Source organism: Giraffa tippelskirchi, chromosome 8 (genome assembly GCF_054371585.1).
Source record: "Giraffa tippelskirchi isolate mGirTip1 chromosome 8, T2T-mGirTip1v1.2.pri, whole genome shotgun sequence".
In the NCBI taxonomy this organism is placed as follows: domain Eukaryota; kingdom Metazoa; phylum Chordata; class Mammalia; order Artiodactyla; family Giraffidae; genus Giraffa; species Giraffa tippelskirchi.
In genome coordinates this window covers 154,497,685-154,522,230 of record NC_137282.1, presented here as the reverse complement: position 1 = coordinate 154,522,230, position 24,546 = coordinate 154,497,685, and the positions used below count along the sequence as shown (strand labels likewise).

Here is a 24,546-nt window from a genome sequence, read left to right as displayed (position 1 = left end):
CGGGGCGGGCGGCGCGGGCCGGCGGGCGGGCGAGTGGATGGGTGGGTGGGGCGCGGGGGCGGCGCGGCCGGTCCGCCTGGGGAGGGGGCGGTGCGGGGCGGGGGCGTGGCGGGGAGGGGGCGGGCAGCGCGCGGCTGCGGCGGGCGCCCCCCAGCGCGCGCACGGCAGATCATGGCGGCGGCGGCGCGGCCGGCTCCCCGCGGCCTGGCCCGCCGGCTCCCGTGCGGGCCCGGGAGCAACAGGTTAAGCCGGCTAAACGTCAGCGCGCCCCCTCCCCGCCCCCCGGTTCCTCCCCCGCCTCGCGCCGGCCTCCGCTCCCTCCCTCCGCCCCCCGCGGCTCCGGGTTCCCGGACGCTTCGGCCGGGTTCTGTTGTCATTGTGACGTCACAAAGGGACGGGCCCGGGTGGAACCTTCTCCTCCTCCGTGACGTCAAAAGTCGGGCGGGAGGTTCCAGCGCGGCGAGGCTGTGGGGGCGGAGGGAGCGGTGCGGAGGCCGGGGCTGCCGCGCGGGAGGAGGAGGAGGATGCGATCTGCCTCGGCCTTCCGCCCCGAAGCGCCGCGCTGCCCTCCAGGTGAGCGCTGGGAGCTGCTGAGAGCCTCTGGTCCCCTGGCGAGCGCCCCCGACCCTGCTCTGGTTCCGTTTCGGGGGTGGGCAGCAGGGCGGAGATGCCTCCTGTCTGCGAAAATGTTTTCGCTTCCTCTGTTTCCAGGTCTGCAGACGGTTGTGGCATTATTGCGGTGGTGGTCGTGTTCTCTCGTCAGTGCTTTTGCAAAGCAGGGAAACGTCAGTGGGGCAGTTTGGCTTTGCTGGAGAACCGCGTGATGGGTTTGGGCACCTTGTCACTTTAAGTCGTGTTGGGGATTTCACGGCAGGATGTGGCGGGGTGATGCTGCACAGCATCAGCTGTTGGTTTTTCTGGAAGCCTTGAAACACCAGAGTGGCACTTCTTCGCTATGCCAGCTCTAGGCCTATGGAGTAGTTTAGGGGTTGGAGCAGAGGGAGGAAGACCAGTCATTGGTGGGTGTGCTTGGAAGAGCGCTGGACTGCGAGTCTAAGGTGTCCTGGGCTCAGTTCTTCAGAACGAGAGCACGAGAGGCGGGAAATCTAGGTTTATTTATTCTTATGTAAAATTGAAAAAGTAATACATGCTTTTTTGCCTTTTCACTTTATTTGAGATCGCGTGCGTGAGATGATGTGCTTGGAAGATGTAAAACTATGCTGTTTCTATGTAAGATGAAATTATTACTTGAGCTGGTAGAGGCACCGCATTTCCTACAATTGGTCTCAAAAGCCTTAGATGCCTGCCGCGTTGCCATTTAGTTTATTGCTTTAGCAAAACAGTTTGGGGGTGGGATTGTAGATGGCAGGCTTTGGGAAAAATGATTGTTATATTTCATATTAAATGACGTCTTTGAAAAACTCATAAATTGCAGTGTAATCCTGTCTTAATTGCTGGGCACAATTCCCACTACAGTACCTTAAATAACTGAAAACATTTGCCTTTCAAAGCCCCAATCCACTTGGACAATAAAAAGTTACATGTTTTGCTCTATGGGTATTTTATGCCATTCCTGTTACTCCACTGGTTGGTTATTGCTGTCGAGTATAACAGATAAGATACCTAGACTTCAAAACTGTTTGATGCTTTATAGAAGGTGTGAGTTTGAAATAAAAATCTCTGCCACATGAAGATATTATTCATGCAGTTAGCAGGAAAACAAATTAGCAGTTTGATTTCTAGGACAGCTCAAGAATTTGTAACACTAGACTGTAAATTTTAGGTATTTAATTTTCTGATTTAAAAGTGCAGTATGATTGAAAAGTCTGGGAAAAGTTTGTGTTACAAGATTCAAAAGCAAAGTTTACTATAATTGCATAAAATTGTAAAGAGAAAAAGTAGAACTACACCAAAATGTAGTGCTAGGATTTATAAGTTGATTCCCTGCCCCACCCCTTACACCCAATTGATTTATTTTACAGTTCTGGGGGGAAAAGTGCATACCTTATTTAATTGCTGTATTTTTTTCTTTTTTGAGCTGTTTAGGTGGCTTGCTTTCTGCCTCTCTAGTAGAGGAGAAAACCATTCTCTTTTTCACATAAGTCTCTGGGCAGAAACAGTTCAGCAACAATCACCGTCTGGAGAGATTATGGAAGGAATACTGTCAAGAGAAGTGTGTCGCTGAAATTTAAAAAGAAAAAAAAATCATCTTTAAAAATAATCCAATCTATGATTAGCTGGGTTATTATTATTATTAGTTTACCTGGGTTATTATTACTTTACTGTAGACAAGTATCTGACTTGTGTGTCCCCCACAGCCATTGGCCCAAAGGGCCAACTAAAATTACTTGGTGCTTAGATAGTTTCATGGCTGTTTCCTGTCCTAAGAGGTCAGACCAGTTCTTGTTGCTTGGCTGAGGGCTGTTGAGTCACTTCCAGACGCCTTGGAAAGAACTCCAGTGTTAATCTTAATATATATCCTGCTCCAAAGGTTATTTAAAATTTCCTCCTTCAGAAAGAGAAAAATTTTTTGGAGTATGTCACCAGTGTCTTGCAGATTTTAAGTAGAACCCTTTTCTTCTGTTCGGAGAAAGTCATGTTAAGCCTAACATTGAAACACTCGATAAAGGCTAAGCTGAACTTTTTTTTTTTTAGTTTAATGAGAGTTTTATTTAACCTAGTGTATTGAACACGTGATCATTTTAACATATAATCAGTACAAATAGAAATCTATACAAATCTACCTTTTTTTCTCACCTTGTGTCTTTGAGACATAGTGTGTTGTTTTGATCCTTACAGGACAGCTCAATTTGGACAAGTCATTGCTTCGTGTGACTGAACATATGAAGCTGTTCTACTGAACAGTCCAGATCTGTATAACCAGAGCTGTATCTCATGTAGCATGGTGTCTGTGTTGGTGAAAAACATCAAGTCCTACAAAATCGAACACTAAAAATTACAGGGCTTATGGAAAAATAAGGATGAAACATGTCACTCAAAACATATGCAACTTTGGTAAAGTGAACCATAATGAGTTAGTAATCTGGATCTGGAAAAATGACATGAAATGCTCAGGTAGGCAGGTCAGACTCTAGAGTGAACTGTAAAAATTGAGAGGTGTTATACTGGCAGTATTTTTATAGAGTACAGCTCATGTTGCCAGGGCAGTATGGATGGGAAGGATGCTGTTAGCTGTAGGTAGGCATTGTTGGCTATTTTTTTTTTTTTGCCTTATGGGTTTTCTTGTGTGTGTGTGAAGATGAACTTTGAGTTTTTTGGTAGACGCACACTTTTCTAGTTTGCTGCAATTTTTTTTTTTTTTTAATTGTAAATGGATGCTGAAGAGATTCTTTAGGTTTATTTTTAAGGTTTGCCCTTGGTCATGCTGGTCTGAGGACCTGACTTTTTAACACTCAGCCATACGTTTTTCAGTCTTACAAGTTTCCTTTTTGGAATTCTGCTTGTATGGTTCTGATCTTCCTATTACTGGTCTGTGTCTAAATCTTTCCCAGGATCATAGCAACAGCTCTTGTACTAACCACCTTCCACCTACCCAGCCTACCCAGTTCTTCTGGCTGAAGGACATCCTGGCCGTCACATCCCTGCATGAAGCTCCCTGCCAGTGAGCAGGCCCGGGGAGTGTGTGCCTCTGTCCCCTTTGGCTCTTACCCATATAGAAGGCTTGCCAAGTGCCAGTTGTTTGTTCCCAAATCTGGTTATTCCAGTTAGACTTATTATTGCAATTTCAGTTAAATATTATATAAACCTTTGAACGAGTGTGACAAGAGAGTTGGTTTCTATGAAAACTTGAAGGTGAATGTTTGGGAACCCTTGATAAAAGTGAATTGCTGTAAAAACGAGACTGTTAAATTAGATGTGGGCCTGCCGTTTAAAAGACTTGGGGGAAATCTGTAAGGTTTCGCACCCATATTGCTTTGCAAGTGGTTTCCTTTTAAGAACCAAGCTTCATTTACGGCCGAACTCCCTTCCCAACAAACAAAAAAGCTTGACATGGAGTACCATGAACTCTCAAAATTATCCGTAACAAGAACTTCCCTGGTGGTCCAGCGGTTAAGAATCCGCCTTCTAATGCAGAGGACACTGGTTCAATCCCTGTTCTGGGAACTAAAATCCGACATGCCTCGAGGCAGCTAAGCTGGGGCACCACAGTAGAAGCCCCTGTGCTGCAGCTGAGACCTTGCATAGCCAAATAAATAATTTAAAAAAATCTGTAACTAAAAGCATATTTATGTGTTCATTACATTTGCTTGTATGTATATATGTATATGCTCAACCTATGTATTAAAGATTTACTGCTTAACAAACTTTATGTTAGCTAACCAACTTATGATCCCTATCAGTGCTAAGAGTGCTTCCATTATATTTAGCCTTAATCCCCAAATATTAAACTAGACTTCCTTATCTATTTCATGCCAGGTGGCGTAGATGAAATGGGGGTCAGTTAGAGTGACCTCGCTGAGGTAATTTGTAATACTTTCAGAGTTTGTGTCCTTGTCAGGATGGTGGGGGTAGAAAGATGAGTGATTTTACACTTCATTTATGTGGAGTTCAGAAGCTTATATCTTGTAATCCAGCAACTTTAATTATTTTGTCTTACTTAGGAGATATTGTAAAGGTCTGTTCCATTTGAGATCCTTAAGCCTACCTGTTAATGGAAACAAGACACATTGAACTTCAGTTTTTTGTTTGAGTCAGTTTCTCTTGTTTCTTTCCATCTCCCATGTATATCTAGTCTCTTCACTCTTCTGACTGCCCGCCCTTCCTCTGCAAACCTTGCTTCCTTTTCCAGGCCCCAGATTGGTGTTTTGGGTCCCTTTTGTGTGTCCATAAAGCCTTCTCCACACTTGCCCCTTCATCTCAGACCACTTTCATTCCAGGAGGTGGGAACTCGGATGACTTTGGTCTCATTTTTTTGAAAAGACAATTTGAGTGAGATTTTTCCTTATCCTTTTAGGGTTTAATTTTTCTTGACTTCAGACAACCCTATGGCCTTCTGATAGTCTCACACTTTTCAATAAGGGTTTTTCATTCATTTTTGATTCAGGATAAAATTGTCAAAAGTAGAGCTGAACCAGCTGAAGCTGCTCCCGGTTGATTGATCCGCCTGCTTCTGGCACGTCCTGTCTTGCCACCTCTGCAGGTGGCTTTTGCCTGTTTTCGTTCTCTTGTTCTCTTTGTCAGGATGTGTGGGCTGGGGAGGGCCCACATTTTGCAGAGGTGGATCCTGTTCCCCAAGGGCCAGGTCTCAGGCCCACCTGAGTGAGCAGCTGGGCTCCAGCCCTGGGCCCTGTGTTTCTTTTGGGCTTGCTTTCTCCTTCCACCGGTCTGTCTGCCCACAGACTACTACTATAGTGAGGGGGCTCACCCATGCCTCTTAGGACTTTTCTGCCATTTGAAGAATTGTACCAGAAGAGCTTGGACTGTAGGAAACACACTAGCATCATGAGGAGAAGACCCAGTCAGTTCTGAAATAACTGCCCACGGTTATTGTTTCTCTAGTGAGCTCACAGGAGAGGAAGAGACTGTTGAGACCATTTTACAGAAGGGAAAACTGAGGCCAGCAGACCCTGGCCAGAGAGTGAAAGGCTGGGTCTCCTCCCCATATTTTAGTCCAGATGAACTGGAGGTGAAAGGAATGATCAGAGTAGCCCCAAGAGGTGGGGAAAAGGCCATAATAGAGGCTATTGGCAGCCTTTGGAGGGTTTTTTTTTACTTGAGAAAGTTGGGGGAAAGTTGAGGCAGTTTGTCAGCCTCCATAGCAGGAGTGGATCTGTCGCAAATGAGTGTATGTTGTTTTTTTAAACACCAGTTGGTGGAGCTACCCTCTTCTCCCCCAGCTGCCTGTCTCCTTAGTCCTGATTGAAAAAAGCCGTGAGGTCCCAGTTGCCCCGGGGCCCAGCTGGTGCTTGCTCCGTATTTTACAAGTGCCCCCACCCCATCCTCTCCGGTGTACCTGAGAGCCAACCCGGGCCGTGTTTGCTCTCCAGGCTTCTGAATTCATTTGGTTTTGCAGGGGCTGTGACAAATAGGCTTCGATGCTTTTTCTGGCAACTTTCTTGTTGCCCCTGACTTTTGCTGCTTAGGGGACCACGGGGCGCTGGGGGAAATCATTTGCCCTTAAATCCTCGCCAGGGTCTGGGCTGGACAGTCAACAAAGGCTGCCCAGATGTGTTAAAGAGGCTGCGTGAGTAATGAGAACATTACACGTAATTACTCACATATTCATAGGATGTATGAAGGCCTTAGAAAGGGGGACCCTACTGACAGTTCTTGGGAGCTGACTCTGAGAGCTGGTGCGGCCTAGAAGGCCTAAATTGGATTTTAAGTTCTAATTTTGTAAGTCTGTCAAGCTCCACCACCCATGAAAAGGTAGGCAGTGAGCATTGAAATACTGGCAGCAGTGTTTAGTTACCAGGAGTCCTAGAAGGTCATCGTATTCATAGCCACACATTTTGCCCCTTGGTATTCCCTCCATGGCTCTTGTCACGTATTTTCTCTGGTCCAACCAGTAGTAGTTTTGGGTAGGGTGTGGGGTGGGTGTTTTCCATCAAGAGGCCCTCTGGTTGATGTGACTGAGTCACCCAGGGGGAACGTTGGGAGACTTTTTGGCGCCCAGTTTTTGTGGCTCTCTTCTTAAATCTGGGTGGTTCTTTCTCCATTTTTTTGGGTTAGAGCTTGGTCTACAATAGTTCTGTGTGCTATCTCTTGGTTCTCATTTCTCCCAGCTGTTAGAAGTGTTTGGTGCCTGTGGGGGCAGAAACAGGTGCCAGGAGGAAATGAGAAGGGATTAGGGCTGTGCATGTGTTTCTTGCATTTATTCCCTCCCTGGGTTTGCAGGAGGCCGCTGCATGAACGCTTAGTCTGTTTAGCAGCAGTTGGATGTCGGCCTTTTAGGATTTGGAGTGTTTTGTGCTTTGTGCCGGTGCCTCATTGCTTGTATGTGGGCTTGGGGAATTTAATGCCTCAGATTGTGAGGTGCTTGTTCTGAATGTGTAGTTGTACCTCTGTGGTCATAGTGGACAAGATTGGGAATATGAGCTGAGCTCAGGGTTGAGCCCTGTGTTGCACTGGCTGTGTAACCCTGGGCAAGCCACATAACCTCGCTGAGCTTCCTCACCCGGAAAACTTGTTCCAGGCACCTCACAGGCTTGTGGCTGGGAGGGTCAGTGAGATTTTTGATGTGAAAGCACTTTGTAAACTGCATACTATGCACAAATGCTCAAGAAGGTATGATTACACAGTTGGAAATCACCAACCTAGAGATATGAAGCCTGTCAGCAGCCTTTCAGGCTGACTCAGAAATGAATAAATCGGATGAATTTTGTGCCTCTTAACAAGCCAAATGAATAGCAACAGATACTCTAAAGTCCGTTTTGGAGTATAGAACAAAGCTTTAAAGATTAGAAGGTGATTATATTCAGTATCTTGTAACAAACCTGTAATGAAAAGGAATCTGAATAAAAAAATTAAAAAAATGTATAACAGAATCACTTTGCTGTACACCTGAAATTAACACAGTGTTGCCGTACACCCGAAACCGAATCACTTTGCTGTACACTTGAAACTAACACAATATAATTAAAAATATATATTTAGAAAATGATGTAATCTCTTCCCACCCCACACTCTCTGGTGGTTGAATCTCATCTTTATTATCCAGCACTTGATTTCTGAACCTGACTGGGTGGTGAACTAGAGTGACAGATTGAGAATTACGATTAGAGCGGCACTGAAGCTTTCCACAGAGATGTTCAGCCTGGACCTTGGAGCAGTATTCCTTGAACTTGAACATTGGATCGTGCTCCTTCAGTGCATCAAGTCTCAGCTAAGTTTGTCCTCGGCGCAGCATACAAAGCCCTTGCTCTGCCTTGAGCTTGGGGCTACCCTTTCCACTGCAGCTGACCCAGCCTCCTGGTCTCTGCACATCCTGGTTCCTGCTTGCTCTGGGGCCGATTGCCTGCCCAGTCCTGCCGAGCCCACCTTGATCTCTCTGTGACCTGATTGGACAACCTGCCACTCTGTTCCTCCCATCAGGCAGAGCCAAGCCCCCTTTCTGTGAGCCTGCCTCCTCACAACTACCTCTCTGGAATTAATGTTTACATGTACCTCACCCTGTTAACCCCACATGAGTAGAGGCTGAATTTCCTTTCCTCACACAGTTTAGGAAATATTTGCTGAGTATTTAAAATCCTACCCAATAGTGGGAGGGAATTGGTAAGGATCTAGTGGAAAAAGGTGAGCTTCACTAATCAAAATTTCACAGCTGAGAAAACAGGTGTCTAGGAACAAAGGTTGCACACTTTATCTGTGACACCGCCAGGACATGAAACCCAGCCCCTGGTACAGTGGAAGGCCATCTGGGGATACTGCCTTGGGTCCAGAGATGCGTTCTCCTGCCAGGTGTATCCTCAGTTATCCATGATAACTGCAGTCATTGATTCATTTTCACTGGAAAATAAAATCCACATGTAATCCCATACGTAATTGGGCCATTAACGTTTGCCCCCGTTTGAAGATGATTATTTTGTCCTAGAAGTCATTCATTGCAGACAACAACACGAAGGTAAAATCTATTGCAGTCACCTACGGGGCGTTCCTGCACTTGTATAAATGTCGTTTTACATATGTGGGCTTATACTCTTAGGTGATAGTCTCTTCTGGGCTCTTTGCATTTATATCTCATTTCAGTTACCAAAAGAGGATTCTGCATCATTATTGTTTTAAAATTGTTTACTTTTGGTTGCGCTGGGTCTTTGTTGCTGTGCTCGGGCTTTCTCTAGTTGGGGGGCGAGCAGGGCTACTTCTCTTGTTGCGGAGCACGGGCTGTAGGGTGCATGGGCTTCGGTAGTTGCCACACGCCGGCTCAGTAGTTGTGGCCCATGGGCTTAGTTGCCTTGAGGCACATGGGGTCTTCCTGGACCAGGGATGGAGCCTCTGCCCCCTGCGTTGGCACGTGGATTCTTATCCATGGCACCACCAGGAAAGTCCCTGCATTGCTTTTCAATAGCTGCTGGGCACCTGGTCAGTCTGTATCACAGTTTTCTTGTCCTGTCTGTTCTTGAGGGCTTTTTCACACAGTCTGGGGGCCGTTGTCCACAGTGATGTGTGCACTGTGCTTTTCCTGTATCTTTTTGCACCTTAATTCCAACTTCCTCAAAGTGAAATGACCGCTTGGTGTTGCTGGTGTTTATGTTCAGATCCCTCTTAACGGCTGTTTTCTGAGGGAAGGGCTGCACTAATTTACGGCCCCCCAGGCAGTGCCAGTGGGTTTGTTTGTTTGTTGTCTGCTTTTAAAAACCAATACAGGCACTTGTAACAAGTAGTAAAGATGTCAGTTGGGTTTTATTTAAGTTTCTGTTTTCTTTCCCTGTCCTCTCTCAGGGCATTAGAACTAAATGAGATGAGATATGGGGAAGCACTTTGTAAAACAAAATTGCTCCAAGAACGCAACGTGTTATTAGTTAGGATGACTGTAGCTGTGAAGGGAGAAGGGTCTGTAGGATTGTTCAATTACATATTTCTGCTTTATGAAATGGTTCTTTTGTGAGAACATGATGTAACTTTAAGATGACCCGGAATCCCATTATTTTTACAAGTGATTTCAGCCTTGTTTGGGAGGTGGGCTTTGTATGGTTACAAAGGTCTCATTGGGCTCTGGCTTGAAAGATTATTTAGTTAAATAACAGCCAGTATATTCGGGCTGTTTACCACGCTCTCACTCTGTTGTTGTTGTTCAGTTGCTCAGTCTTTTGCGAACCCATGGACTGTAGCCCGCCATGGGATTCTCCAGGCAAGAAGACTGGAGTGGGTAGCCACTGCTTTCTCCAGGGGATCGTCCCACCCCAGGGATCGAACCTGCATCTCTTGTGCCTCCTGCATGGCAGGTGGATTCTTTACCGTTGAGCTACCAGGGAAGCCTCTGACTCTGGTAGGGGTTAGAAAATATGGCATTGTCCTTGTCCTTAGAGACAGTAGGGATGCCAAACTCTGGGAAGAGAGAGCTGGTGGCCTCACATTAATCACTTCCCCTCAGTCTCAGTTTCTTCCTGCGTAAAATGGGGAGACTCACACCTTCATTTATTGGCCTTTCAAGGTCATTTTGGGGGAGGCAGAGTCGGATGTTAACATGTGAAGTGTTATAAACTTTAGCTATCTAGATCAGATTATTCTAATTTTAGGTCCCACAGGTCTTTGTGGCCGTAATTCTCTAGCCTCAAGGTTGAAGAGGGAACACCATGTTTCTGGGTCATCCTTGCTGATTTCAGCCTGTCTGGGTTGTCTGAGAAAGAAGATAGAAATGAAAATAATATAGGTGCTTTTCCTTTCACATTTACAATAAAATACAGTGGGATGATTTTTATGGCAGACGCACTTGTTGATTGTTCTGATGATGGCTTTTTATCGATCTCCCTCCCCCCATGTGAGAATGAGGTGGTATCCCAGAACTGCTAAGAAGCACCATTTAAGAGTACTTTTTGGTGAACTTCTTTGCCTTCTTTTTCATCCTTCAGTAAGGATGTCCCTTTAGAGATAAGGTAGGACTTGGATGTTTATCGGTTTTACCTCAGTTGCCGCTTCTTCCATCCTTCTGCACAGAGCACAAATGCACTCTGTTCTGTTTTCAGCTTGTTACAGTGTTTTGGTGTTGGAGGGGAAAGAGGCAGCGTGATGGGGATGAGCCTTGGCCTGGAGTCCCAGTTAAGTGGGTAGCACGTGACTCCTGCCTGCTGTAGCCGCTGACCCCCGTGCTGGGTCCTTGGCTCATACATACCACGTGACTCCTTGCCTGCCTGATTGCCCCAAGTGACGAAGGGGTCTGATAGGTGCCAAATGGGCAGTCAGCCTGGTTTCTTTTTTTTTAATTTTTATTTATTTTTTAACGTGGCTTATTAATGTGTAAAAATGACAAGACACTTGGTGTTGCTCAGTAAAGAGCTCATTCCTGATTCTTACGTGGCTTTTGTCTTTGACATTCGATTCCATTCACCCTGCAGCCTTTTCACTGGGACTTGAGTTGGTGACAGTTTTTTGAGAGGGTTTTTTTTTTTTTTGATATAGTTACTTCTGTACACTACACCTCATTCCGAAAAGGATTCAAGGCCATAATGAGCAGTCATCCCGGGAGCGAACAGTGTTTTCTTTGACCTGAGTGTATTCACTTTCTAAATGCCCAGAGTGACAACTGGGTTAAAATAATGGGCAGCGAGCACTAGTCCGCAACCCAGCAGCGTTTGGGCTGAGTGGCTTTTTGTTTTAGCTCTGTAAACTTGACCTAAAAGTTTAGGTAAAGACGAGGTTTGTTAAGTGATACTGGTATTGACACCCTGACAGAATTTTTAATGTAGGGGAATTTTAAAGTTCTTTAAAGAAGTTTAAAGTTTAAAAAAGAATTTTGAAGTAATCCCCAGTGGTGAGCACATCCTTGAATAGCCAAGATTAGATTTCTGTTTAAATGCCAATGCAGTTCAATATCACCTTTTCCCACCGTACATGGGGCCAGGGAGAGTCTGGATCTAATAAATTAACTTTTCTGGGGGTAACAGTTGGTGGATATGAGTGACTGCATGATTCTGTTCTGTGTCTTTAACGATGTTTGAAGAGTCTCATTCTGTATCATAATCCTCAAAACTGCTGTTAGGGTTCCAAACCATTGTGGTTTAAACTTTGCTGGAATCTGAAGGGTGGCAGACAGAGTGAAAGGAAACCTCCTCTAAGTGAAGAACAGTTTTGACTTGCCTGCTTGTCCCAGACTCTGGGCGTATCTTAGCCACAGGCCATGTCTCCTGGTGGAAGAAGGTGGGGATACTTACTTGTTTCTTTCTCCTGGACAGTTTCCCCCACCCCCAGCTCAGTATAAACACCATCATTTAGTCCTGCAGAAACTCCTAATACAAATATGGACTTGCAAAGCCTGGAGAAGCACACACACACTCTTTTGTACTTGTGATAAATAAAACTCTAATGATGTCATAAAAATGGGTTTCTTTTGACTCTGGTAAGCTTGGAAGCACTGGGAGGTGGGAAGGATGGGTCTGACTTGGAAATCTGAAGCTGAAAAGTGTGTATGTGTTTTTTTTTCCTCCTAACTCTACTTCCTGCTCCAATTATATGAAGTGGTTACTACCCAGACACTGACATAGCCCCAAATGAAACACACTTTCTACTTTTTTTTTTTTTTTCCTTTCCTTCTAACATGAGACTTGCTGAAGTTGTCATGTTATTTCCTTCCAGAATTTATTGGAGCACTAGGCAAAGCCTCTTGGGAGTATAAATAATGATGATTGTAAAGAACAGTCAGTTTACCAAGGAAGGCCATTATCTTTGACTTGCAAAAGCTTTTACAGCTGAACATTGTTTGCTTACAGTTGTTTAATACAAATGAAGACCTTAATGGTACCTATTGTAAGAGGAGTTCTTTTACTGTATTTGTACACAGAGGTCATCTCAATAAAGAACAGAACCCCTTGCTCAGTCCTAACTGCCTATTTCTAGGCATTGTTTACTGTCCAAGGAAACCTGGATGGTGCTTCGTGGCTGATTTTTTTTCCTCCTATCCACTGCACAGAATCCTCCCTGCTGAGTGTGAAAGGATTTCTACGGCTGACAGAGTGATTCTGAATGTACTTTTATAGTCTCTCCTCTAACTGCTTCCTTCCCAATTTCCAAATCCAAAGATGGTTTTAAAACGAATTTACGGGACTTGTCTAAGTAGGCACTGACATCGGATAAATATACTTAAATGGTAGGCTGTCATGCTCTTAATTAAAGCCCACAACATAGCTGCAGGGAAATATGAAGACTGCAGTTGCAGTTTTTATTTTGGGGGAGATTAAAGTTACCCCTCATCACACTTTTCAGTATAACTACAGAGTGTATATATACACTTGGCATACATTGCTGTCCTTGGCTGCTGCATCTTCAGCAAAGTGTCAGCCCCTTTTAGCCTTTCTTTTTAGAAACTCTCATATCCCCAACTTATTCCAGTTCTTTTGGCAGTTCTTCAGCTATGTTTCTTTTGGCGTTCCACTGGTGGTTCAAGACGAAAGGCATCCGAGGCATTTCAGTCTTCCCTGAGTGATCTTGGATGTGAATGCGATTTTTTTTTTCTCTCCCCTTCTTAAACAGTTCAGTAGTATTTAGTATATTCGGAGTTGTGCAGCCATCACTGCGATCAATTTTAGAACCTTTTCATCACCCCCAAAGAGAAACTCCATACCCACTGGCAGTCGCTCCATGTCTCATCCCAGTTTTTCCAGTCTCTGGCAACTACTAATCTACTTTCTGTCTCAGTGAATTTGCCTATTCTGGACACTTTATGTAAATGGAATCAAACAGTATATAGCCTTTTGTGACTGGCTTCTTCCACTTGGCAGGATGTTTTCGAGGTTCCTTCACGTTATAGTGTGTATCCATAAAAAGGCCTCAATTCCCTTTTTTATGGCTGAATAATACTTCATTTAATTACTGCTCTTTGACCTGTGAAGCTGTTCCTCTCAGCCTGCGTTCCTGCACCTCCTGTGTTCTGCTCAGCAGAGGGCTGCGTGGGGTCCTCTCTTGTTGGGGTGGCTGCTTTGCCTTTTTGGGGTGTGGTTCTCACTCCTCCCTGGCTGACTACCACTCATCACTATGTGTGGGTGTCCAACAGGAGCCTCACTGCCTCTCCCCCTTTGCAAGCTCCGTTAGGCATGAGAAAGTGGTGGGGCTTGGAATTTCATCATGGGTTGATTGGCTTTCTGTGGGTGCTCAGGTGTTTGAGGTTGTTGTTTTGGCCTTCAGGTGAATCTCGGCGTGGCATTTACCACGTGGTTTTGGGAGGCACCAGGACTGAAAAACCCTGGCTCCTCTCTGGGAGCTGGCAAGGACTGGGGAGCTGTTTTCCTGCATCACCTTTGGTTTTGACTTTGTCGTCGTTGCTGATGTCAACATTCTTTGCTGAAAGGTACAGGAAAGAGAGCTATTGTCTGCCTAGAAATTCCCCTGATTTTCTTGCTCCTTCCAAGCCTAGTTTTCCCTAAACAAAAAAATGCTTAAAAAATCAGAAAAGGCTCTCAGCAAAGTTCTTTAAGAAATGGGATTTCTTTTAAGGAAGATGGGTGGTGCCATGTTTTGATAGTTCTGATTCCCGCCCCTCCCCCAATTTATTTTTCCCACATTGCTGTGAAATAGAGATGAGATCAGTTTCCTACTTGAGTCAGGCAGTTTTTACTCACTTTCAAGTGCTCGTCGAAAGTATAAGGTGATGGAATGGTGGGGACTGAGAAAGCCCTATGACCCAAGGGTGTGGACTTGGAGGGTTCTAGTTCTCTGGAAGTGATGGAGATTTGGGGTAGGTGTCTGTGTCTTTCCTGGAGGTTCCTGGTGAGAGGAAGCCAAACACCAGCATGTTAGAGTTTGGGGATCTTATTTATCACATACTCCTCAAGTTCAGTGTCAAAAAAATTCCTTAGTAACGGGATTAATCATGCTTTTTCACACTCCCTGGTTTTTCTGGTACAACTCTCAGTTCCAGGTTGACTCTTGTGCTCCAGTCATCGATGTGCCTTACCTGAAGGGCAGACGGTTGTATTCACTGTTTTCTCTGTAGTGGCTCAATAATGAAGAATTTACGAGGTGAGACACCCACCCACCTCAGTTTAGAAAATAGGTGTGAGTGTGTGTATGTGCATGGATACATAAGAAGGAGTTGCTGTTTTAAACTTTGCATTGTTGAGCTGGAAATCTGTGTTCTCTTCTGCCAGCCTGCCTTTGTGCGGTGTACCTATAACCTACGAGCACACTTGTGCCATTTCTAAAGCAAATGCCACCTCCCTCCTCCTAAAATTGCTTATTAGAGCTAATTTTACGAATTGAGTTAGAACTGCCCTATAATATAATGCAGAATATTTCCCAATAATGCCTAGGTTAACAATGATCGTCTTGCTGTATTGTGCAAAAAAGGCTTCTGTTCAGACCCAGCTGGGTTTCAGGCTTAATTCATTGCTCTATGGTGGGATCACCACAGCTGCTGTGGGGCCTTTACAAATGCAAAAAAGCTGTCAGTGTTTGTTTCATCAGCTGCATAAGTGATGAGGCCAAGTTGAGGAATCCATTCCAGTGCGCAGTGTGCAGGCTGTAGCCATTATTGTTTACAGAATTAGTGTGTTGGAGCTTTAAAATAGTTGGCACCTCGACTGCCCTTTAAAAGCACAAGACTAAGGGACAGGACCAGTTGGTTGTCCTTGTAATGTTGGCCGGATCCAGCCCAGCGCCTGTCTTGGACAGTCGCTTGCTCTGGGCTGTGCTGTGGGACTGACCCTCTTTTGCACAGGGTGGGGGTGGCTGAATACATGTACGTTTAATTCTCCATCTCAAACTTAGATTTCCATTCTTTTTTTTCCTCATTATTTTATTGTTTTTTTTCTTGTTTTTTTTTTAGTGCTCAGTCGTGTCTGACTCTTTATGACCCCATGGACTGTAGCCCACCAGGCTCCTCTGTCCTTGGAATTTCCCAGGCAAGAATACTGGAGTGGGTTGCTGTTTCCCTTCTCCAGGGGATCGTCTCCACTCATGGATTGAACTCAGGTCTCCTCCTGCATTGCAGCCTGTTCCTTACCGTCTGAGCCAGCCAGGGAAGCCCACCTGTTACTGTCCATAATTGTAATTGAATTTTAAAGCCTTAGTAATCCTCCTGGCTCCAAAGAGGTGGTCCTACACCTCTCGTCAGCTGGGACCTCAGGTATCCCTGCAGTAACGTTCCGTCCAGCTCTGTGGGACTCCTTTTGCAAAATGATACTGCTTTGGGAATTATTCTCATGTCTCTCCGGATTCCGCAGTGAAGGCTACCTCTTGGCTACAGAAGGAGCTACCGGACAGGTCACTTTGCAGCCAATTAGGGGGTATCCTCAGTGGATGCTGACCCCCTTCCCCAGGGAGCTGGTGTAGCCATGGCCATACCTCCAGTTGCATTTGGGACCCTTGCCCGTGGTATTTCACAGGATAGTGTAGAGTTGTCCCTTTCATTTTAATCTGATTGATTTTTGGTTCCCTTCTCAGTTCAGGGTCTGTCTGAGAGTCATGCCTCATGGAATTGGAAGGCAGCACTGATGGTGGCCAGTCTGTACAGGTTTTCAAAGTAGAGCTTGTCAGGTCTCTGAGCCAGCGGGGATGACTAATGGTGCTTCTTCCTCCCAGCTGGAAAGGTCCCAAAGTGCTCTCCCATATTCATAAAAAAGATGGCGTGAGGCTCAGGGTCTTCAAATTAAAGGTCAGTACTGCTCCGCTTTATCTCAAATAACTGTCACTTGAGTCCTCCCTCACTCCTCATGTCTCTCCATTTTACCCTGCGGGGCGTCTGGAGCTGGGAGGACAAATGGGTCCGAGGAGTTCCGTGGGTTGTTTGTGCTGGTGAAGCAGTTTGAGGATCCTGGTTTGTCCTCCCTTGAAGGGAGCTCTCTTGAGGGAAGAGGGTGGTCTCAGACAAGCACGTTTTAACTCTTAGCGTGAACTCCGTAAGAGAACACGTTCAAACATCCGTCTAGATTTTTTTTTAATAATTTATTTGGCTGCATCAGGTCTTAGTTGGATTGGAGCTCGTGGGCTTCAGTAGTTGCATAGGCTTAGTTGCTCCATGGCATATGGGATCTTAGTTCCCCGACTAGGGATCGAACCCATTTCTCTTGCATTGCAAGGCGAATTCTCAACCAGTAAACCACCGGGGAAGTCCCCGTCTAGATTTTTTTTTTTTTTTTTTTTTTTGCTTTCTTCCTAAAGCCCCTCCCACCGACCCTGACACTGACCCTGGAACAGTAGTGGTGAAAAGGAAAACAGCCAACAGTGAGTAACACTCCTCTGCTCCTGGGGGAGAAAACCACCTGGAGAAGCTGTGTCCTGGGCCTTGTTCCTGTTCCTGCTTGACTGCCCTTCAGGGACTGCACCGGCCCACCTGTTTCTCCTGGCTGGGGTGGGTGTTGTGTATTTTGGCTTTAGGAATCTCTTATCAGAGCCCCTTCTGCTTTTATTATCTTTGCGAGGCAGATAAGAGGTGTTCTTGTGTTGGTTTGTTTTAAAGTACGGCATTCTCTCTGAAAAGTTTTGTGAATATGTATCTGACCGAGCATGTATGTGTGTATGTGTATGTCTTTACGTGAACGTCATCTCACCATTCCATTCACCAGCCTCAGTTGCCTGCCTGTCAGGTAAACTGCTCTAAATGCCACCCTGCTTCGTACCAGCTGAGTCCCCTGGGAGATCACTGGACCTCAGTGTTCTGCACTGTGAAATGGGTTGCAGGTGCCTCCCTACAGGAAGACAAGGTGTGACTGCCTCCCTTCTGCCTGCACACCAGTGTTTCTCTCTAATGCTGACATGCTACAACCGTCTGGATGGCGGGTAGTTTGATAAATGGTTCTCCTTTGACTTTGGGGAGAGGTGGTGAGGTCAACACACAGCCTGAACTTTCTGGAGTGTCATTCTCCTGACTTCAGCACCCCCCAGCCTTACACACACACACACACACACACACACCCCTTAGGCGAGCAGCTTACTAGCACGAGATGCAGAATCCAGTGCCTTTCTTTTTCCCACGTCAAGGTTCAGAGAACTGTTTGAGGGGAAGCAGAAGGCCCGAGGGTGCCAGCCACTGGGGATGGAGCGTCAGATTCCTAGCCAGCTGTGGCTGCTGAGGAGGGAGTGCCCGTCTGTGCCTGCGCGGGGCCTCAGCTGTGAAATTGTCCAGGTAGCACGTCGTTCTTAGAGTCAGGCTTCAGCACAGGGTGGGCCGAGTCGGGTGAGTTTTCTGGTTGGTTGTTTCAACCCCTGCTGTTGAGAGTCTCTTCGGGAGCCATGTTTCACTGGCTCTCCTGCCTTCAGAAGTCCGCTGTGATGCAGGAGCGAGATCTCTCCGTGGTTTCATCACTGAGGACAGTACCGGGCCTCGCGGCTGTTTGTCTGACAGGTCTTTGTTCCTGTCCACCACCTGGATGGGCCTGGAGGTTTCTGGGCTGCGGGCAGGCGGATCCCCAGGGCTCTGTGTGTTTTACCTACATTCCGAGGGTGTGGCTGTGTTACTTGGGGCCCTGGAAATAAGCCCTGTTTATCCGAGGGGTCACATGAGGAAAGCGGTTCCGTGAGTGCATTCACATGGCCTCCCAGAATGTTGCTGGTTCAGAACTCCTCCCTCTTGGCCCCAGAGCCCTAGAGGAGGGGAGGTTAGTCCTATACCTTCCCCCTCCCTACCCCTGAGGGTGGGTGGAAGTGAAAGCCTTGCATATGAAACTGCCTAACTGCTCACTGGCCCTTGTGCTGAGGGGCGGTGCCGCCACTTTACCCTCTGGAAAGCCCAGACCCATCCCCTGATGCAGAAATTTCATCCAAAACGTCTAGACCCGCTCAGGTGACCTGAATTAGCTTTTTGAAAGGGCACAGCTAGGGTTTTCATACACGAGGGCTTTAGTAGCACAGCCACAAGGCTCATCAGCTTTGAGCTCTGCTGCTGACCGTGGTTATCTTGCTGCCACTAATAGAAACGAAAAAGTTCACTTGCCAAAGTGACGGTCCCAGGAGTTCAGCTTCACTCCGGGCTTCTGTGGTCGGAGGAAAACGGTCGCTGCCTCCCTGTTCCACTTCTTGCCATCATCCAGTGGTGGCAGGACTGTTGGCGGGAGGCTGGGCGAGAAGAGGGTGAAAGGAAGAACCGCTGAGCAGTGGTTGTGCAAGATGCGTCTGGAAAGGCCCCTGGCTTTAGAAAGGGGGTAACATGGGAGGGGGTGGCAGTCACTGAAGCATGACAAGCCTCCAGAGGCCCCTGGGACTTCCAGACAAGAAAAGGGAGCTTTCTTCTGATGGTACACACACACACCACACACACATCTTCCTCTCCTCCGTCCACCCCCCTCCCCCCCCGCTGGTTTGTGAATCTCCCAGTCGGACATTTTTAACATGGGAGCTCTTCTTCCTGGCTCCAGTTGGCAGGATGCTCACAACACAGCTGCAAAGAATTTGCTTCTCCTTTTCACAGCATCTCACATTGAAAAGCAGTCGTGGGACTAGAAAACAAAATAAAAACTAGAGGGGTTTTCAGAAGTGGAAGCCAAGTTTAATTAAAGTCAAGGAAGTTGGGGCTCTGTAACTCTTTTGTGAAGTCTGTTCAAGTCAGGCCCGTGCCCCAGGCAGGCAAGGTGGAAAGTGCCCAGGGGCTGCTCCCAGTTGGGAAGTGGAAGGCCTCCTTGTTTCGTCCGTGCTTGGGGAACCTCATCGAGCAGAGTTGATAAGAAGATGTGTGAGCCGTCACCTCTTGGTGGTCCCTTTATTAGGTGCTTGCCTCCTCCTCGGAGGAAGAAAACCCTTCAGGGGCTTCTGTCTCCTCACACTGTCTGAATCTCCTGCTGCACCTCCAACTGTGGACCAAGCCTCTGGGCTGTAAAACTTCTAAAGAGTACGCGTTTCTGACTTTGATAACTGCCTTCTCACACCGGCTTTTTAATCCTTTAGTGTACTTTGGGGGTACCCCTCAGCATTTTCTTGGGTGATGTACTTGGTCTTGGAGGTTTTGCACATACTAACCAGTGCATTTGCGAGGAAACCCTCCCTGTTGTCTGCAGGGCTGACAGTAGAGACAGGATGGAGCCCAGGCAGGGTCCAGAAGTGAGCTGTGGTCAAGTCACACCTGGATTGTCAACAGGAAGGAAGCTGAGAATCTATCTCACAGATTGAAGAGGCACATTTAGTATTTGGTGACAGGGCTTTAATTTGAGTTTTGCCCGGAGACTGTTGTGCTGTATTTCTGAGTAGTTACCTAGAAATTGTGTAATTGTGTATTTTATTTTTTTTGATGTGGATCAATTTTTAAAGTCTTTATTTAAATTTGTTACAATATTGCTGCTTTTGTTTGTTTGTTTGTTTGGGCTACGAGGCATGTGGGATCTTAGCTCTCTGACCAGGGATCTAACCAGCACCCTCTGCATTGGAAGGCATAGTCTTATTAATTACTACACCACCAGAGTATTTTTATTTAAAAATATTTTTATTTTTAAAATTTTTATTGAAAATTAATATTTTAAAACAGTATTGCTAAAATTTTTTTTAAAGATAAGAAGTTGGCACTGGCTAGCTCTGTCAGTAGAGCATGAGACTCTTTATTAAAGACACAAGAAATTATATTTTAAAGACACAAGGAAGTACATACAAAAGGAACATACTCATGTTTTTCTGTAGATTCTAGCACTTCTTTCCTTCCAACTGAGGAAATGATTTACGCAGGATCTTTCTTGGGTATTTTTGTGTATTTCATCCTAACCATTTATTAGGTATTCTGACAGTCTTCTCTCATTTTGTTGGTGTAGAATTGTTGCCTGCTAGGCTGATGTGTCCTGGGGCCTGGAACTTGGAACTGTACTTTTGGACTTGACAGTGACTGTGTTGTAGAGGTCTTGGGCTCTGGTTTGGGGTTTCGCTCTGCCTGGAAAAGCGGTGGGGCTTTGTACAGTTAGGTTTTCCGTAGCCGAGAAGTCGTAGTGTATGGTGGGAACATTGTGACTTCTGGTCTTCCTAGACATTTTGTAGCCCGACTTCCCTTTCACTTTATTCAGCTTTAATTCTACAAGTATTTATTATCTACTTTGTGTTATTTGTCCAGTTGTGTCTTTTATACTCTGTGGCAGAGAAGCATGTGGGAGGGAATCCAGGATTGAGACCACATAAGGTTCCAGGAGGTTTTCGGCCACTGCACACCCATCACACAGGGATCTAGTTACAAGGCAGCTTCTCATCCAGTGGGTCTGTGGTGGAGCTGGAGATGCTGTCTGGCTTGCAGGCTCTCAGCGGATGGTCCTCGCAAGGGTTTTGATTTTGTGGGTAGTTTGTGCAGTGGTTCTCGCTTTTTTTTCCTCCGTGTCTCTGCCTCAACCAGAGCAGCTAGGAAGTTCTCGTAAGATCTCCTCTACCAAAAAAAAGTTTGAAAACTCACCTTAGGGGACATAGCAGGGACTGAAGACCATGGTAGTCATTCTGCCCCAATCAAAAGATGTTTTCAAACAGTGATGGGATTGTAAAGCCTCATCATCATTTCATCAAACAGCCTCTTTTGGCCCAATGTCCTATATGCTCTCCTTCCTGAGGCCCGTTCTTTAATTTTCGTTCTGGAAGGAAGCCTGGTGTTTCCTTACAAACAACTAGTTATAATACACTGTCTGTATCATGTCAGTGTTTCCCTAAACTCTGTCATGTCTCATTTGGTAAACACAGAGCAGGCTCAGGGATTTCTGTGTAAGGCCCTTGCAGTTTTGCTGGTTTCTCTCCAGAGTTCATCTTGAAAGCTTATATATATATATATATATATATATATATATTTTTTTTTTTTTTTTAAGAGAAGTTTTCTATTGGAAGGTACCATGGATTTGTACCTACTTAGATGTTAACCGTAGCGGTGTTTCATCCATTCACACCTTACCGCCCTGTGAAGTGGCTGTTTTCCCCCAAACTGCAGTTGAGGGAGGAAACAAGGCAGAGGAAAGGGCCAGGGCTAGCCTCCCCAACACCCAGGGGAGATTTGAATCTTGCTCGTTTCACTTGGAAGGCTGTGCTTGTCTTCATCCAGGTGGGCAGTGCTGCCCTGGGTGTTATGCAGCCCTGGGTTTCAATTCTGACTCTTGTCACTTATTTAATCTGTGTCTCAGTTTTTTAAATCTGTAAAATGGGAGTCATAAGTAGTTTAGTATGTATGTCATGTAATTTTGAATGTCTGGCTCAGATATACATTTTATTTATTTTTTTTACTGCAATGTAATTATTATTACTACTTCCCTAGTAGCTCAGCAATAAAGAATCCATCTGTAGTGCAGGAGATGCAGGTTTGATTCCCGGTCCAGGAAGCTCCCCTGGAGAAGGAAATGGCAATCAACTCCAGTATTGTTGCCTGGGAAATCCCATGGACAGAGGAACCTGGTGGGCTACAGTCCATGGGGTCACAGAAAGAGTCAGACATGACTGAGTGACTGAACAACAATAAATTATTAGTACCACATTGTCATTGAATTTATAAACCCAGCTCCCTGTGGTTCTGTAAAAAGTGTTATCTCAAGTGTTAAAAACAATTTTAATGATTTTTTTAAGTGATTTTTTTCCCTCAGGATAAAAGATGTGATACCTGATTATCATTATATTACGTATTGTTAACAGTGTATGAAGCAATACCTAGTAAGTGGCTATTTACAGAGAAGGATGATTCAGAGTTGCTTACTAGATTTTATGGGTCTTCATTCTTTACTGTACTTGATCCATTTTGGTGGGTGGGTGAGTGGGTAGCTGTGTGGTTGGGGGTGGATTCCTTTTGCGTGAAACATTGCAGCCTCCTCATATTAAGTGTTTAATTGTATTTCCTGGTCTCTACCACACTCATGTTCAAAAATCATTTTGACTTTAAAAAATATTTTTAATTTGCTAATAATGAATACACATAGTGGGTTCTCTGTAAATTAATTATGTATGCTGAATTGAATAGCAAAAGGATTAAAGCTTTTAAAAGGGACCGTGTTTATAATCATTTCTTTTACTACTGTCCGCCCCCCCCCGTGTCTTCCCTGGGACCAGCTCTTATTTAGAAAAGTAAGGAGGTGATTTTTCAAATAATGGTTGTGTTCTTTAAAAAATTGTTTTTAAGGACTTTTTATTTGAAGCATGATTTTTTTTTTTAAGGAAATAACGTAAATTAGTAGGACTCTGGTTTTGAATTTCTGAAGACCAATTTCATTCTTGTGGGGCTACTCACCAAAGAACTTAACTGTTGTTTTTTGTATCTCCTTCAGAATAGTCTTATCTTTTCCCTTTTCTATCTTCAAAAAATATTTTTAGACATGAAATATGTTTCTTGTATTTTATGAGTGTTTAAAGGGGTGTCCTTACTGTTCTGCCGATTTCTTTAAAGGTGAATGAAGAAACTTTTTTTTTTGGTTTATCAACTAGAGAATGTTGTGATTCTATTTTATGTTCACAGAAAAGCTAAAGATTTCTATGTGTTATCTAGTATTTTGAAGAATGTGTGCTATGTCTGAAGAAACGTGTGCTATTTGTAAAGCAGAAAATGTGTGGAGAAAGGGCAATTCAGCAGTGAGTTGGGGTCTGAGATCCAAATTAATTTGCCTTCATTCAGATAATTTAACACAGCCTAGTAACTGATTGTTCCAAAGTGGTTTATTAATGCAGAACTCAGGATGAGAGAGAGATTTAGAACTTGCATCTTCATGTGTGAAGGGGTGATTAGTAGACCAGAGCCAGCAATTCTGTTGGTCGACTGTTGATTCTGGATTTTTTTCTCTTCTTGGTAATCCTTGGCATCTTTAGTCTTTGTAGGGTCTTGGGGTCTAAGAAGGAGATTTTAGAGGTTTCCACTCTTCCTTTTGTTTTTTTTTTTTTTTCTTTCCTCCCCATTCCTTAATCTTGAAAGTGGGACCCTGAAAAAGCTGTTGACAATCTGATGGTCTAAAGCTCCACCTGCAGTTAGAAGCTGGTTGTCCTTCTGGAATGTTCTTTCCACAGGAGGCTGCTGGTTTTAGTCTCTGGGTCAAGGGAGGTTTTGGATAGGCCTTTGATTTGTGGTCTCCGAAGAGGCCACCAGACTGCAGGAGCCTGTCAGACTTCCCAGTTTGTGTGATAGGGTTAAAAGTGGGTTTTGCGGGGTTACCTGGATCTCTGTGACTTGGGGTCACAACCTTTGGGTCGCAGGAGTGGCAGAAAGTGTGCAGAGAGCAGGGAAGAGCTGCTGGGTCTGTCTTAGGAGATGAGTCTGGGCGAGGGTTCAAGAACGGGATGCAAGGTGCAAGGGCTGGCACAGACATGAGCCCTTGGAGTCAGAGGCAAAGATGAGAACAAGCTGGAAAACTCTATGGTGACCTCGGAAGAGCTTCTGCAGACTGGCCTTTGGATCTTTGGCGTTTCCTTCTTTCAGAAGGTCTGGTGCGCAGCTGAATCGTAAAAGTGTCCTACATCCCCAGCTTTTTCATGAGATGCTGATACCAGTTAATTCAGAATCACTTGTAATTGGAAGCAGCTGCTGTTTCCCAGCTGACTAGGTGTTTGAGTCAGATGCTTTGAATTAGCTGGACTTGGATTATTCATATTTTAATTAAAGTCCATTTTACTCACCGCCCCCTCTCCCCCGCCCCGTCTCTTGTCTCTCCAATAGCCAGGCTTTTACAAGTAACACATTTGAAATTACAAGCGCATCCCAGTAGAAAGGTATAATGTAAGTTCAAGGACTTGCAGTTGATTATGGTCTTGTATTATTAAGTAGTGAATTTTACTGCACTGCAATTCCCTTTTCTCACCCGCTGAACCCTGCTTCTCTAGTGGGGAGATTCCATTCCGTTTAGGAAAGTTGAGACTTCTGTCCCTTCCCCTTCTCTTGGAACACTGACATGTTAGCTTAATTGCTTGTGTCACTGCCATGGGGAAGGTACTGCGTGAAATGGGATGAGCAGTTTTCTGGTACTTCTCATCCAATGGGGTTTGCAAATCAAGCCATGAATAGTGGGGTTTTGGGGCAGTGGGGATATT

General features: G+C 45.2%; 1 protein-coding gene across 39 annotated transcripts in view; it reads left to right on the top strand.

Annotated features, from left to right (window-relative positions):
- JARID2 (jumonji and AT-rich interaction domain containing 2) overlaps nt 1-24,546 on the top strand; it is a 258,888-nt gene that overhangs the window by 25,112 nt on the left and 209,230 nt on the right. For 7 of the 39 annotated variants that reach the window (XM_081518208.1, XM_081518179.1, XM_081518180.1 and 4 more), the window contains exon 1: nt 462-573. The exons of 27 other annotated variants lie outside the window; for them this stretch is intronic. Coding sequence is in view for 2 of the 12 variants with exons in the window: in XM_081518186.1 (XP_081374312.1) it covers nt 15,468-15,512 (45 nt within the window). In the remaining 10 variants the exon portion in view is untranslated. Of the gene's footprint in view, nt 1-121; nt 243-461; nt 574-15,436; nt 15,513-24,546 lie in introns of those variants that run through there. 5 more of the 39 variants (XM_081518186.1, XM_081518192.1, XM_081518201.1 and 2 more) reach the window with 4 other exon arrangements.